This window comes from Fusarium subglutinans (genome assembly GCF_013396075.1).
Source record: "Fusarium subglutinans strain NRRL 66333 chromosome Unknown NRRL66333_c0000107, whole genome shotgun sequence".
NCBI classification, from domain to species: Eukaryota; Fungi; Ascomycota; class Sordariomycetes; order Hypocreales; family Nectriaceae; genus Fusarium; species Fusarium subglutinans.
Genome location: NW_023502170.1, coordinates 113,763 through 127,017, shown reverse-complemented (window position 1 = coordinate 127,017; position 13,255 = coordinate 113,763). Strand labels below are relative to the sequence as shown.

The 13,255-nt window shown below is 49.0% G+C and overlaps 6 protein-coding genes across 6 annotated transcripts; 3 read left to right on the top strand and 3 right to left on the bottom strand.

The window, feature by feature from the left end:
• Positions 1–220: 220 nt before the first annotated feature.
• On the bottom strand, positions 221–1,136 carry FSUBG_8063 (major allergen Asp f 2; the record flags this gene model as incomplete). Its single annotated transcript, XM_036686433.1, has 2 exons — positions 221–678; positions 728–1,136. 2 exons carry the CDS (start codon positions 1,134–1,136, stop codon positions 221–223), a joined length of 867 nt encoding a protein of 288 aa, XP_036536466.1.
• A 1,275-nt stretch (positions 1,137–2,411) lies between these two features.
• FSUBG_8062 (thiol-specific monooxygenase) lies at positions 2,412–4,004 on the bottom strand (the record flags this gene model as incomplete). Its single annotated transcript, XM_036686432.1, has 1 exon — positions 2,412–4,004. One exon carries the CDS (start codon positions 4,002–4,004, stop codon positions 2,412–2,414), a length of 1,593 nt encoding a protein of 530 aa, XP_036536465.1.
• A 1,397-nt stretch (positions 4,005–5,401) lies between these two features.
• Positions 5,402–7,096, top strand: FSUBG_8061 (het-domain protein; the record flags this gene model as incomplete). Its single annotated transcript, XM_036686431.1, has 1 exon — positions 5,402–7,096. One exon carries the CDS (start codon positions 5,402–5,404, stop codon positions 7,094–7,096), a length of 1,695 nt encoding a protein of 564 aa, XP_036536464.1.
• A 1,447-nt stretch (positions 7,097–8,543) lies between these two features.
• FSUBG_8060 (serum paraoxonase arylesterase 2) lies at positions 8,544–9,830 on the top strand (the record flags this gene model as incomplete). The annotated part of the gene is made up of 1 exon (XM_036686430.1): positions 8,544–9,830. The coding sequence occupies one exon, from the start codon at positions 8,544–8,546 to the stop codon at positions 9,828–9,830; it is 1,287 nt and encodes a 428-aa protein (XP_036536463.1).
• A 278-nt stretch (positions 9,831–10,108) lies between these two features.
• FSUBG_8059 (uncharacterized protein) lies at positions 10,109–10,735 on the top strand (the record flags this gene model as incomplete). Its single annotated transcript, XM_036686428.1, has 1 exon — positions 10,109–10,735. The coding sequence occupies one exon, from the start codon at positions 10,109–10,111 to the stop codon at positions 10,733–10,735; it is 627 nt and encodes a 208-aa protein (XP_036536462.1).
• Positions 10,736–11,026: 291 nt separating this feature from the next.
• Positions 11,027–12,713, bottom strand: FSUBG_8058 (cyclopropane-fatty-acyl-phospholipid synthase; the record flags this gene model as incomplete). The annotated part of the gene is made up of 4 exons (XM_036686427.1): positions 11,027–11,212; positions 11,263–11,371; positions 11,416–12,539; positions 12,609–12,713. 4 exons carry the CDS (start codon positions 12,711–12,713, stop codon positions 11,027–11,029), a joined length of 1,524 nt encoding a protein of 507 aa, XP_036536461.1.
• Between the last annotated feature and the right edge of the window lie 542 nt (positions 12,714–13,255).

Here is a 13,255-nt window from a genome sequence, read left to right as displayed (position 1 = left end):
GTTGCCTGTTGGGCCCTCTATGTGAAAGTCCTTCTGATCTACCAGTATCTGCTTGCACCGACGTAAATTTAATCTTTTGAATCTGGCGGTCAATACCCCAAGCAGAAAAGCTCTGATATTCATAGCGGCTTATCGTCAAAACCATACCAATTGTGGTCTCAACTTAATAGACAATACAACGAAAGATGGTCTTGAGAATCGAAAACCGGTCCACACTCTTCTAAGAGCAGTGGACGACGCCATCACTGTGAGTGTGGCACTCCTTGGGAGCCTCCTTGGTGGCACTGGGCTTAGCAGACTCCGCCTTGGTAGGAGTCTCTTTCTCCTCAGCCTCACCAGTGCATCCCTGACCAGGAGCAGCAATGTCGTAGGCGTAAACATCAATGGCGAAGTACTGAAGAGCATCACTGTCGATGACGCTCTTGGAAGGGTCTGTCTTGGCGAGCTCGACAGCTTCAGCGTAGTCCTCGGCGAAGTGGTCCACGATGCCCTCGCTGATGGTGGGGACGTGGAGGACGCGGTGGAGGAGATCAGTGGCCCAGAAGGTGTTGAGCTTGGATTTGGCGACGGTGTAGCCGAGACCGCAGACGGAGTCGAGGCTGCGGCGGATCTCGAAGGAGAGAGGGCAGATGACGGTCTCGGTGGTGGCGTTGCTACCTCGCCAGTGGCCAGCCCATTCTACATTTGTTAGTCACATACCAATATTTAGGCTATGACTTTAACTTACTATCCTGGGTAGCGCAGTTCTTGTCGGGGTCATCGCAACGGAACAGCATACCCGCCTTGTTGGCGTTGATGACACGATCATACCAACCAATAGGCGTAGCAGTAGATCCATTACCAAAGTACTTCTGCTTAAACTCAGACTCATTTCCCCATCGGAGGAGATGATCCTTTGCGTGCTGAGCTAGCTGAACGGTCTCATCCAGAGCATTGACCAACTGGCAGCGGAGTGTCGCGTTGCAGGACTGGTGGATGGGATAGTCCTTGGCCCAGCCCTCAGACCAGTCGTACACGCTGTTGGTGGCAGTGGTCTGGGGGGCAGACTTTGTCTGGCTGTTCTCTGCGCGGCCGAAGATGGGAGTGGCGGTGGCGGCTCCGAGGAGGAGGGCTACGGCGGTGGTCTTGAACATCATCTTGACGGTTGATTGAGGATCGAGAGGAGTAGCTCTGGGATTGGATTGGCGGATGAGGCTGAGAGGCTGAGGAAACAAGTGTTATGCAGAAGGTGGTGGATGGTATTTATACAGCTCTTCTAAGGTCCATAGTCTAGAATCCAGGTTCCCAGATTCTGGTAAGAGCTAGCCATTCACTGCTGAAAATCCTTCAGACCCTTGTCTTACCATCTCTCGTGGGGGCTCATACAAGGTTTGACGGTTGAACCGGTCGATGCATTAGCAAACAGAGCCCGTCAAGAGATTTTCCAGTGGCGTCATATCCAAACAGCCAGCAAATCAGAACCCAACAGTATTGGGTAAGGTTACTGCTAGCCTCGGTGTTCTCTGTCATGGCATGTCTATCAGGGTTCTTGTTCCCACTGCGCGGTAACTATCAAGGTATCTTGGCACTCACAGGCTGTGGATCGGGACCCAACGCTTGTTCTCAATTAAGGTAAATAATATGCTTAACCCGCCGCTGCAACCTTGTTGGTCAGCTATGCTTAACTAAATCTCTGCGCTCTTGTCCCCCACGGAATGTTCGATGATTTGTCTAATGGCGCGTGATCGGTGAGATGCATGGTGAGGCATTTTACAGGAGCTCCGGCTAGTTCCCCGATGAGTTCCTGTATGGCTTGATGTCATTTGCGATGTTATACGCTGCTGCGAGTCTGTTGACAGTTTTGCACCAGCTGGTTGCCTGGGACCATCATCGGCGTCCTGGTTAGGGGGCCCACTATTGGCCAAACCTTGAGGCTTCCAGATCTCCAAAAAGGTCCTCATCAAGGCTAGACTCGGCGTTGAGACGAAAGACTAGATGAAAAGCTGAACGGATTGGGATAAACGAGCCTCATTTTAGTCAATGCCTACATCTCTAGGTGAATACGAAATGCTTTGCCGACAGCCATACGTGAGGGCTGTAAATCTGGGAAACCGAGCGCATGGCAATTGGCTAGTAGCCAAGTAAACGTGAGGCAATGATCCACGGAGGTTCTCGTAAAACTTTTGCTATTTAATTCTTATGTCAGAGATCTCCAATTGAAGAACCATTCGTGGCCTGGTTGGTCTTGCGCACAGAGTTGGCTAGATCTCTCGTAGCTTGAGTCAGCCAAGTCGTTGGCCCCATCATTCTTGCAAAGTCAAACTCAATACACATCTTTCACGATATCCTTATGTACACCGACTAAAACTACCCTCTTTCTCTACGTAAAGATGAACGACTGAAACTGAATGGCATTCCAACTTTACACTTCGCTATGCCTTCTCCAGATCACTAGGCCTCGCCCATAACCCCTCCGGCTCAGCACCCTTCGCAACCCTCAACAACTTCCTCTTCTCCCTCTGCTCATTATACGTATCCAACCACTCCTTCGAATGCCCAACCAGTGGTTCAATCTCATCACTAACAAGACTAGAATTCGCCCAGTCCAGTAAATCCCTCACATACTCAATCTCCTCGCCATCTCCCGCCAAACTATGAAACTTCCTCCCACGTCCCTTACTAGCAACACGCTGGTCGTATTCCTGTCGCAGAGATTGGATATCTGGTAGGGACGACTTTCCAGTAAGTACGCGAGCGAGAACCTGTGCTTGGAAGTCGAACAGAGAAAAGGTTGCGGTGTAATATGGTACGCCGATGAATGAGAGGGTTGGATCTTCGGTGTAAAATATGTCTTTATGGAGGTTGTGCACCATATTTCCCTCAGAGGTTATGAGAACATCTCGGGTTGCGTTGTCGGCGGATATATCATCGCGATGATACTGTGCCAGGAAGGGATATGATGTTAGATAGCCGGTTGCCAAAACAACAGCATCAACCTCGTTAAGAACGTTTCCATCACTCAAAACAACTCGGCTCTTCACTCCCCCAGTTTCAACATTCTTTTCCAGCACAAACTTCTCAATCTCTCCAACATGCTCAACGCTCCCAGGAAACATCGAAGGCGGCAGATCAAAATCTCCGCCTCTAGTGCTCTGAATAACCCTCTTCGCTGTCTCACTTGTCTCACGGCAAACATCATACGCCGACGCACCCCCACCAACGACTAACACCGTCTTTCCTTCAAACTGCTCCGGACGACGATACTGTTTCGTGTGGATAACATTATCGCCAAAGTGAGTTTTCCATTCAGCAAGACCAGGTGTATCTGGAATGCGAGGCAGGTTATAATGACCCGTTGCTACCACTACAGCATCAAATTTCCAATTGCGCTCGATAATTCTAGGCTCGCCGTGTCCCTTGAGGAGAGTTATCGTTCGGATATCCCAGTGTGTTTCATCGTCGCTCTTCTTGACGTCTTCAACACGCGTATGAAAGACAGTGGCATCGTCGACGCCGAATTGCTTGCTAAGACCCTGGAGATAATTCTGGATAGTCTCGTGACCGGTGATATCCTCTGTTCCTTTTGGCCATGGACCAAGATTGCTGTAGAGAAGACTCGTAGGGACGTTGTTCCGAAGACCGAAATAAGCGGGCCCGGGAGGAGAGAATGCGACGTCGAGATCGTCCCTGTCTTTAGTCTCGAGGGGATGAGAAATGTTTCCATCTTTGGTTTTGGAGGCGGTTTGGCTTGCTGAGAATTGCCCTGGGACTGAAGTCACATAGTCGCCGGCAGAGGGTTTCTCGCTGGGGTAGTCCGTAGTCGCTGCTCTGGGGTCGTAGTGCCATACTCCGGATGTGACGCCGGAGCGCTCGAATACAGTGACGTCGGCGCCTTCTTTCAGGAGGTATGCTGCTGCGCAGATTCCGCTGACGCCAGCGCCAATTACGGCGACTTTGATGTCGGGGCTGAACTTGGTGGGCTCTTCGGGGGAAGGCGATCGATCACCGTTGAGGAAAGGACTCATTGTTACAGTATCTCTGAGACTACTACTACATAAATGAGGAGTATCTGAATTATCGATAATTTGGGAAAATCAAGTCAGTCGTTTGTGGACTGAGCCCTGAATATAAAACCACTCAGCACCACTTCATCAATACGGTTTGATCCGGAACATCCATTAAGTGTTACGACTATCAAGATATCTTGTCCGTTTTTGATCTCTTATCTCCGTTTCTTCAGTATAGCTCATACTGTCTCCCTATTGTGTGCGTTTCCCGGCCGTTGACAGGTCGATAAGACCCCAGTATGGAACCGTTGAGCACGCCATATCACGAATTATGTCACAAAGGGTATAGCCCAACACTGTAACGTTTGACGTCAATCACGAAGTTTATTGTGCAATAAGCTACTATAGATAGCTGAGTAATTCTCGATTGATTGATACGTCCTCGTGACCATGTGGAGGTTTCAGGCTAGGAGCTCTATATCCTTTATGTTAGCCCTTATAAGTAGAGCCCTGCAGCCACTGAGCCTCAGGCCCTTTCACATCTTGGCGGGTGCATCATTAGAACGCCTTAGAAATGATGGTAAAGTAGGCGAATTATCGGCGGTTCCGATATTTCCAATAGTCACGGGCCTCATAATGCCGGCAAATAAATAAGAAGGGATGATTGGTTGGCATACGGCTTACTAGCTGAAGTGTGTTCAGCTGCGTACTTTACTACAGTATCACCGGCCAACACGTCAGCCCCAGCTCTAAATACCGCAATCTTTGGTTTAGCTCTTCAATGTTGAATGATATAGGGCATGCGTCTGATCATCTAGTTCTGGATATTTATATCGGCAACGCTAAGCCCCATTGTCTTTATCGGCCAAGTTTCTCATCCGACTTTGCAGAGAAACCAGCATCAGTATGCCTTTTCCGTAGGAAGCCTACTAGTCATCATCAAATTGCCAGACCTGCTATGACTTGGACCCCAAGCATATCCCTCAGGCATCTTCTGTCATCAAACCCGGCCGCCCACCAGGGTACTTCTCCATGCGACAGGTTCGTTTGAAGAATGTTCTCAAGCTAGGAAAGCACGTCTGGCTTAATTATCCTGGAGCAGCGGAAGCGCAGGATGATTGTCTGGTTTGTTGCCTGATCATCAATGCACTCTGGGACCTCCACGACTGTGATGAGATGTTTGATGATCCAGGTACACTGGTCTATATATATGGCTCCGTGGATGGTTCCATGCCCCTCCGTCTGCGGTTCATGCATGAAAAATTGGAAACTGGAGCGTTCTGGATGCAGATTCCCAACACCCGCGATAGAAGGGCGAGGCTGGGCCTCCCGGACTTTGGACTGGAGACTTACACACTTCAAGGTACGCATATAACGGAACAGTCACAGTTCAGGCCAAATATGACTAAAGCAAGATGCGCCATGTAGACAACCCAGACAAAACTTTCCCTGCGATCGGTGCATCTCTGCACGTCAGCGAAGACTTTCGGTCTGTGAACTGCATGGCTATAGTAGAGAGTTGGATGAGAGAATGCGTCCAGAACCATTCATTGTGCCAGCCTGATGGCGAGGAGCCTCTCCCCAAGAGAGTGGTAGATGTTGGACCCCAGGATGCCTCCAGAGCCCCAGCTCTTTACGTGAGCCAAGGCGAGATCGAACCGTACGCCGCATTGAGCCATTGCTGGGGCAAGAGTAACCTGCTCAGAACCACGACAGCTACCCTAGCATCCAGAACTCAAGGCATCAAATGGTCAGAGCTATCCACCACGTTCCAAGAAGCTATCCTTGTCACTAGAGACCTGGGCCTTCGCTATCTTTGGATCGACTCGCTCTGCATTGTACAGGATGACGCAGCTGACTGGCAAAGAGCAAGCCATGAGAATGGGAGATATCTATGCCTCAGCTCGCGTCACTATTTCAGCTACTGGCTCGTCCGACGGATCGGGTGGCTTGTTGAGAACACTGGGAACATGGAGCTCTGGGGAGTTTCAGCCTGGATTGGGGACAAATATTTTGCACGAGTTGAACTCGAGAAGGAGGCATTTACCAAAGGCACCGTGGAAGCTCGTGACGGCTCGCTTGGATATCCATTGCTCACCAGAGCATGGTGTTTTCAGGAACGTATACTCTCAGCACGAGTGCTACACTATACACCTGGTGGCATCTTCTACGAGTGTAGGACAGGCTCTCGGTGTGAAACCCGTCTCGGCTCTGAACCAAGTTTGAAGGATGTGTATGCACATGAATTACAAAAGTCCAAGACGGGGGTACTTGAGGATCGATTGCGTGCGTGGGGAACTATGCTGGAGGACTACACCACCAAAATGTTTACCTTCCAGATAGACACCCTCCCAGTCTTGTCCTCGGTGGCGCGACAATTTGCAGGAGAGGGAATGGGCCGATATCTGGCTGGTTTGTGGGAAGAGGGGCTTATTTCCAGCCTGCTTTGGGAGTCCAGACTTGATGCAGACCCGGATTTCGGCGCCTCCAGGGGCAATGCCATTGACCTCTCCAGGCCCGGTTACTTTATTGCCCCGACCTTCTCTTGGGCTTCTCGTGTCGGTCCCGTCAAGACTCTCAACCAAATGAACACAAATTGGATACCGCGCGCTTCCATCTTGGACGCAGAATGCAAGCCTTGCGGAACCGACCCATACGGCCTGGTTTCTGGGGGACATGTCAAGATCCGTGGTCGCCTCTTAGAAGCCTCGTTTCACTCCAATTCGGAAAGCCCTGATCCTAGGTGTCACATTGTGATTCCTGGGTTGCCCATGCTCGATATCACTGTGGACAGTGAGCAGGACGCACAACTTGAAGTAGGTGCAAAGGTGTACTGTCTCCAGTTAGTCGAGTTTCCTGAGCGACAATTTGGCAATTGGTTTGATGCTGTTGAAAACGCTTTCTCCACGCTCCATGTTTCGGAGCGCGGCGGTCCAGCAGAGCGCGAATGGCGCGCAGATGTTGGAGGTCACGACCACGTCGAAATACAGTATCGTGGTCGGTGGGCTCCCGGATATCGTTCTCCTATCCGTCGCCGGAGTAGTTCCATGTTAAGGCATAGATACAAGGCCGACATCGAAGCGGGACTACTACCACCTGCGGCGTTTTGATCTTACGGCAGGCTGCTGATGGTACTTTCAATCGCATAGCTGCCAGCTCGAGTTTCCCTACCACCATATTTAAAGCCGCGTCAACGGCCATCATTACTATAGGACAATCTCTAAGACTGTCTAGTTATGCACCAAGTCCAGACTATAGGTTGCTTACTATAATTCTGACCTTCTATCAAGGTCTAAGTTTACATAAGCTAATCATTAAAAACAGAAGATCTATTAACTTACCATATAATTATCCATAAGTTGGGGTAAGAAGTCAAGTTACCAATAGTACGCAACATCCAATATCTGACCCAAACTAATCAACGGCAACAATACACAATTCTTAGCATAGGTCTCATCTCTACACATAATTAAAAAATTTACCCTGTAAAGTCCTTCTTATCGATATCAGAACATTTGTAGACAGAGCTTCTCATCGCTCTGAATTGCGATAAGGCTCAAGCTTAGTTAATTGACGGACTTATATCGTGCCTTGAGAATGACGTGCAAAGGTGTTATGCATCCCAGCCCACGCTCACCAGTCTCAAGGACTAACTCAAAACACAATGCACTACAAGTCCAGGTCTCGTCTATCAAGCCATAGCGGAGGCTCACGGCGAGTAGTCACTGGAGCCCATGCCTTTTAATAACTTGGTGGGAGCATTATTGGCACGTCTTAGATGTAATTTTAGATATTGCCTACTTGTGCCATTTTGACGTCATCATGGAGTTTTACTTGCAATCGTAGCCTAGGATTACATAAAAAAGATAACTTGTGGCTGAGAGCTTGAATCAGCAGAGAGAACTTAGTAGTCAAAAGTACAGACATTAAGGCAAACCCGCTATGGATGGTTTTTAGAATCTGCTCCATTTGGTCTTACGGTATCTTCAATAGCTTATTTTCCCGCAATTTCAGAAACCGAATACGTTTAACCTCTACAGCATTTTCAACAGTCAAATGTCCTACTCCACTATGATCGATCACTACGCCGTAAAGATTCGCGGAGCCGAGTCTTAATCAATCATCACAAGCGCACGTAATGTCTCTAACGAAGGAACAGCTTTTCCGCCTCAAATACTCTCTAGACCCTACAATCTACGATCCCTACTTTCCATAACCAATTATCGCTCCATATTTACAACACCGGATCTAGTAGTTGTTACATGAATCCCTGTCTAGTACTGAACGTCAGCTTACCTAAATTTTCTACTCCACCTATAGGATTCAATATCAGCTAATATACATCGCTAACTCCAATCCTTCGTATATCGCATGCCCAATGCCAATCACGATGCTCTTGTACAACCTAAATGAGACAAGGCTTGATTTTCAGTTGACGATCTAACCTCAAATTCGGACCTCGGCAAAAACTCTAGCTGTTTCCACGTCCCCCTCATTTATCATGAAGATCGCCCTCATGAATCCGGGGAAAGCCAATTCCTCCTCTTCTCATCCAAAATGACTTCCAAATCTTCTACAGTCGGCCCAAAGGCCTTGGTTCTCTCAGCACTCACCATAGGCCTAGGTGTTTTCCTCGCCCGACCCGTTAGTCGCGTCACGACCGTTCTCGGCTTCTTCCGTACTCCGTCGTCTACCACTGTCTCCGATGCAGATTTCATAACCATTGATGACACGGTTGTGTGTGAGGACGTGCATCTTCACTCTGGGCTGCTCTACACCGCGTGTGAAGACTCGTACGCTCCGCGGTTCTCGTGGTTTCCTGGTCTGGGCGTTCTGCACGATCCCCTCACGGCTAGCAAGTCGCGTGGGTCTATCCACGTCATAGACCCCAAGACGTTCAAGTCGAAAAGACTAGACTTTGAGGGGTTCGAGGGACCGTTTATTACGCATGGTATTGATGTTATTGCTGATCCTAAGGATAAGGATGGAGTTTATATTTTTGCTGTGAACCATGTTCCAAATCCCGAGTATCTTCAGCATGTTGTTGATGGGAAAAAGGAAGACTTTGCCGGAAATAAGGCTGCTTCTCAGGTTGAGATCTTCCATCATCGCATTGGATCTTCTTCAGTCAAGTATGTCCGATCAATCAGCCATCCTTTGATCCAGACTCCAAACGACATTGTTGCTCTGTCCCCGACAAGCTTTTATGTCACAAACGATCATCATTATCGCGAGGGTCTTATGCGACAGGTCGAAGATATGTACTATGGCGCAAAATGGTCAAACACAATCTATGTTGAAATCACCAATACCGCCTCTAAGGACTCAACAGCAGGGTTCAAAGCCTCCGTCGCTCTGACAGGCCTACATAACAACAACGGTCTCGGCCACGGAAGAACTCCCAACGAAATCGCCATTGGTAGCGCAGCCAGCGGAGACATCCACATATCCACCGTCAAACCTAACCATACCATCCAAGTCTTAGAAACCATCCCATTCGACACGGCCGTCGACAACCCCTTCTACTACAGCGATCCATTCGCTAGCGGAGACAATGATAGCAGCGGTTATGTTTCGGCTGGTCTTTCAAAGGCCTGCGAGCTTGCAAATAGTATTGGCATTGACACTGCCACTGAACCAGTAATGGTATGGCTTGCTCAGCGAAAGAATGGGAAGTGGGAGAACAAGCTCTTGTTTGAAGATGACGGAAAGAGAGTGAGATCTGCGGCTACAGCGGTGTTGATTGGAATTGACCCAAAGCTTGAGGGGGGTAAGAAGAAAGGTTGGTTGTTTGTCACTGGATTTTATTCACAGCATATTGTTGCTGTCAAGGTCGATCTATGATGGGGTACATGTTGTGGTGACAATGTAAGATGGCCTGGTAAAAAAAGACCTCTTATAAATCAAACGCTTTCTGAAGTAGGTATTTGATTTAAAGACGGACAATCGTCGCGGGTTACGGAAACTTGTCAAAGGCCGGCATATATACACAAACGTCATCCAAAGTCACATTACGTACGTCATCCATAATCCAGTAGAAGATAAATGAAACCAAACCTCCAAGATCGAACGTAAACTAATTCAATTAATATTAGTTCCTATTTTGTAAAGTTTCAATCAGAATGTCCACAGCTGAAATCATCTCCATCTCCACTGCCTTGATGGCATCAGGTGGTATCGCAACCCTGACATTCTTCGACGTCCCCGAGCTTCAATCCCAACCTGCCTCTCGCTCTCTACCCTCTATCCGATGGCTGTTTAGTCGCGGGTCACACGTCTTCCCATCCGCCTCACTTCTCTCAACTATCGGGTTTATATACTCTGCATCTTCCAGCAACTTGACAGGCTTTGGATCCCTCTTCGCTATCTCAACCAACACTCCCAAGACCAACACATTCTTGACCGCTGCGGCTCTAGCTTTTAGCATCGCGCCGTTTACTCAACTCATGATTCCGACGAACTTTCCTCTCATTGAGGAGAACAATAGACTTGGTGGAGCTAGAAGTGAGAAGGCGGCTGAGCAAGACTCGTCGTTGGATAGAAGTGCTTGGGAATCTGTCAAAGGAACTGGTGAAGGTTTCGAGTTTACAGATCTGAGTGGTCCCCAGGAACAGACTGAAAGGGAGTCCACCGCAGAGGAAGATGAGAAGGTTCGTAGTTTGTTGGAGAGGTTTCGATGGTTGAATCTCGTGAGAGGTGTTCTTATTGGGGCTGGAGGAGTCGTTGGTCTCTATGCTGCGATCAACTGACGACAGGCAGGCCTTATTGATCACTAGCTAACTCAATTTGCCTCGGTTTTTCTCCGTTTGTAGAGTATTCTGTGCTATCTTATGTGCACGGTTGAGTCGTGAAAAGATTATGATATCAAGATGAAGCTTCTCGAACTACCAAGACCTCGTTACCTGGCGTCAAATTAAATGAAAAATGTAAAGTTACACCGCAAGAGTCATCCCCAGAATATGCAGCCCAACTACCAACCCAAACTCAACCCGCAAGTGCTTTCATGTCACCCGATTCTTACTCCCCCCAACCGGAACCTATCACTTAGGCAGGACAGCCCTTCCAGAAGCTCGAGCCGCCTCAAGAGCACCATGCAGACCATACTGAGAGTAAACACCGTTGATGCGCTGTGTCGAGTTGAGGTTCTTGACAACCACTATCTGGAAACAAGTAGCTGAACCTTGACGGGACCCGATGGTTGAATAAGCCAGGAAAATTTCCCAGACCTGCTCAAGTCAGTTATTTCGTCATAAGTTGAGTAGCTGGAGATACGTACTCGGAACCATCGAACGCCATATTTGGCTTTCACCTTTTCTGCATTTCCAAGCCAGTTTCTGTACCATCGCCAGAGAGTACCGGAATAATGAACGCCAACGGTATCAACACTGAACCAAGTTAGTAAATACCTTCAAGAATGTCAATAGCTTACCTCTTGACCTCAAATCCGGCGCTTTCAAGACATCCAACGTAAAAGGACAACGGCGTCGATGCATCAGCGCCAGGAAATATGTACTTGTTCAGAAACAAGCCCCAAATGAAATCCTCATACTGCCATGCCTTTCGAAATCCCGACATCTGCACATACATGGCCCCATCATCCTCCAGCAGCTCATAACACTGCCGGAAGAACCCCGTAAGCCGCCTCACGCCAACATGCTCTGCCATCTCAAGCTGCGTGATCTTGTCAAACTTTTGCTCCGGAATATCGCGATAATCACAGCACAATAGCCGACTCTGCTCCTCGCCAACACCTGCTTTTCTCAACCCATCATTTCCCCACTCGACCTGATTCCTTGCCAGAGTCACGCCCGTGACGTGCGCGCCGTAGTTCAGGCTCGCGAATTTGGCCAAGGTGCCCCAGCCGCAGCCAATGTCAAGAACTCGGTCACCGGGTTTGATGTTGATTTTCTGGCAGACGATGGCTAGTTTATTATCTTGCATTTCTTCAAGCGTTTCCTCACGATCGGGGTCTGAAATGATACCAGTGGTGTAGATCATTCGTGGGCCGAGAAACCAAGCATAATGGTCATTTCCGCTATCGTAATTGGTGCGAACTTGCTCTTCGTCCTGCGAGCGCAAGTGAAGAACGACATCGGGGAAGAAAGTGAATAAAATATAATTAAATGTCTCGCTGGTGAAATTAAACGTCGCCCAATCATGGCGATACTCAAGTATCTCAAGTGCGTCGGCGTTGAGATCGACTTGGCCCGTGAAATAAAGCTCAAAGAATTTACTCATGGGGACTTTATGGCGGCCTGTATATCGCGCGCGGAGCTGGTCCGTTTTGAAGGTGAGGTAGAACTCGATCGGTCGGCCAGGAAGATGGACTTTATCGTTCATTCGCGGACTCAATTTGGACATGAAGGTCCAAATGACGACCAGCACAGGGACTGTGGTGAAGATGGCGAGAAAAAGTGCGAGTTTGAAACCGCCGCCGAGTTTCCATGATAGCCATTGGGGAACGCCGTAGAGAGCGACGCCGAGGAAGATGTTGGACCATTGTTCGTATCCAGGGCCGTCGGCGGGAAGCGGAGCGTTTTTGATGGCGGGAGACTATTCGCAGCAATTAGCAGATATGACATGATGGGCACAAATGCGACGACTTGCATTGGTCAAAGGAACGCCCGGATTCTTGCCGGTAGAGAGTACGTCAGCGGGCGCTTTGGGTGTTGCGATAAAGTCAATGTCGCTACTCAAATGAGCGCCTCCATTCTGCTTCAGCGCCATGGTCACAGACTCATTCGCCCGTATGAGATGAAGGGAAGAATGAATGAAAGGATAAACACGAGATTAAGCGGTCGAAGCAACCCTTTTAATCACACGGCATGCTGGGCTGGGCTGATACATCAAACCACCTCGAAAATGATGTGAGGCCCCGCTGCATCCGGGCCTCAGGACGTGCATCGCGTTGCATCCCTGCCCAAAAAGCGATAGGAGAAGAGAAGGCCAGAATGTAACCGAGATGAAGAGGGATATCATGAAATTGGGACGCGTAATTGGATGCCTCTGCATCCTGCAGTGTATTCTGGTGCCTATCAGAGTTATTCTGTAGCCTAATTTATTGGCATCTGGGCATGCCACGCTGCGCTGCGCTGCAATTATCCCTGGTGTGACGTCGGCGGGCGGAGGATCTCCCCGGGCCCGAGACTGCAATTTGCACGTGCTTTTCTGCTGCTTTTGGTGATAGGCTGTGCCATTTTGGCCAAGAGGGGGTTGTTCCATGGGGAAACGTGAACGCCAAACAAGCAGACCTAGGAGACAACGGTTTC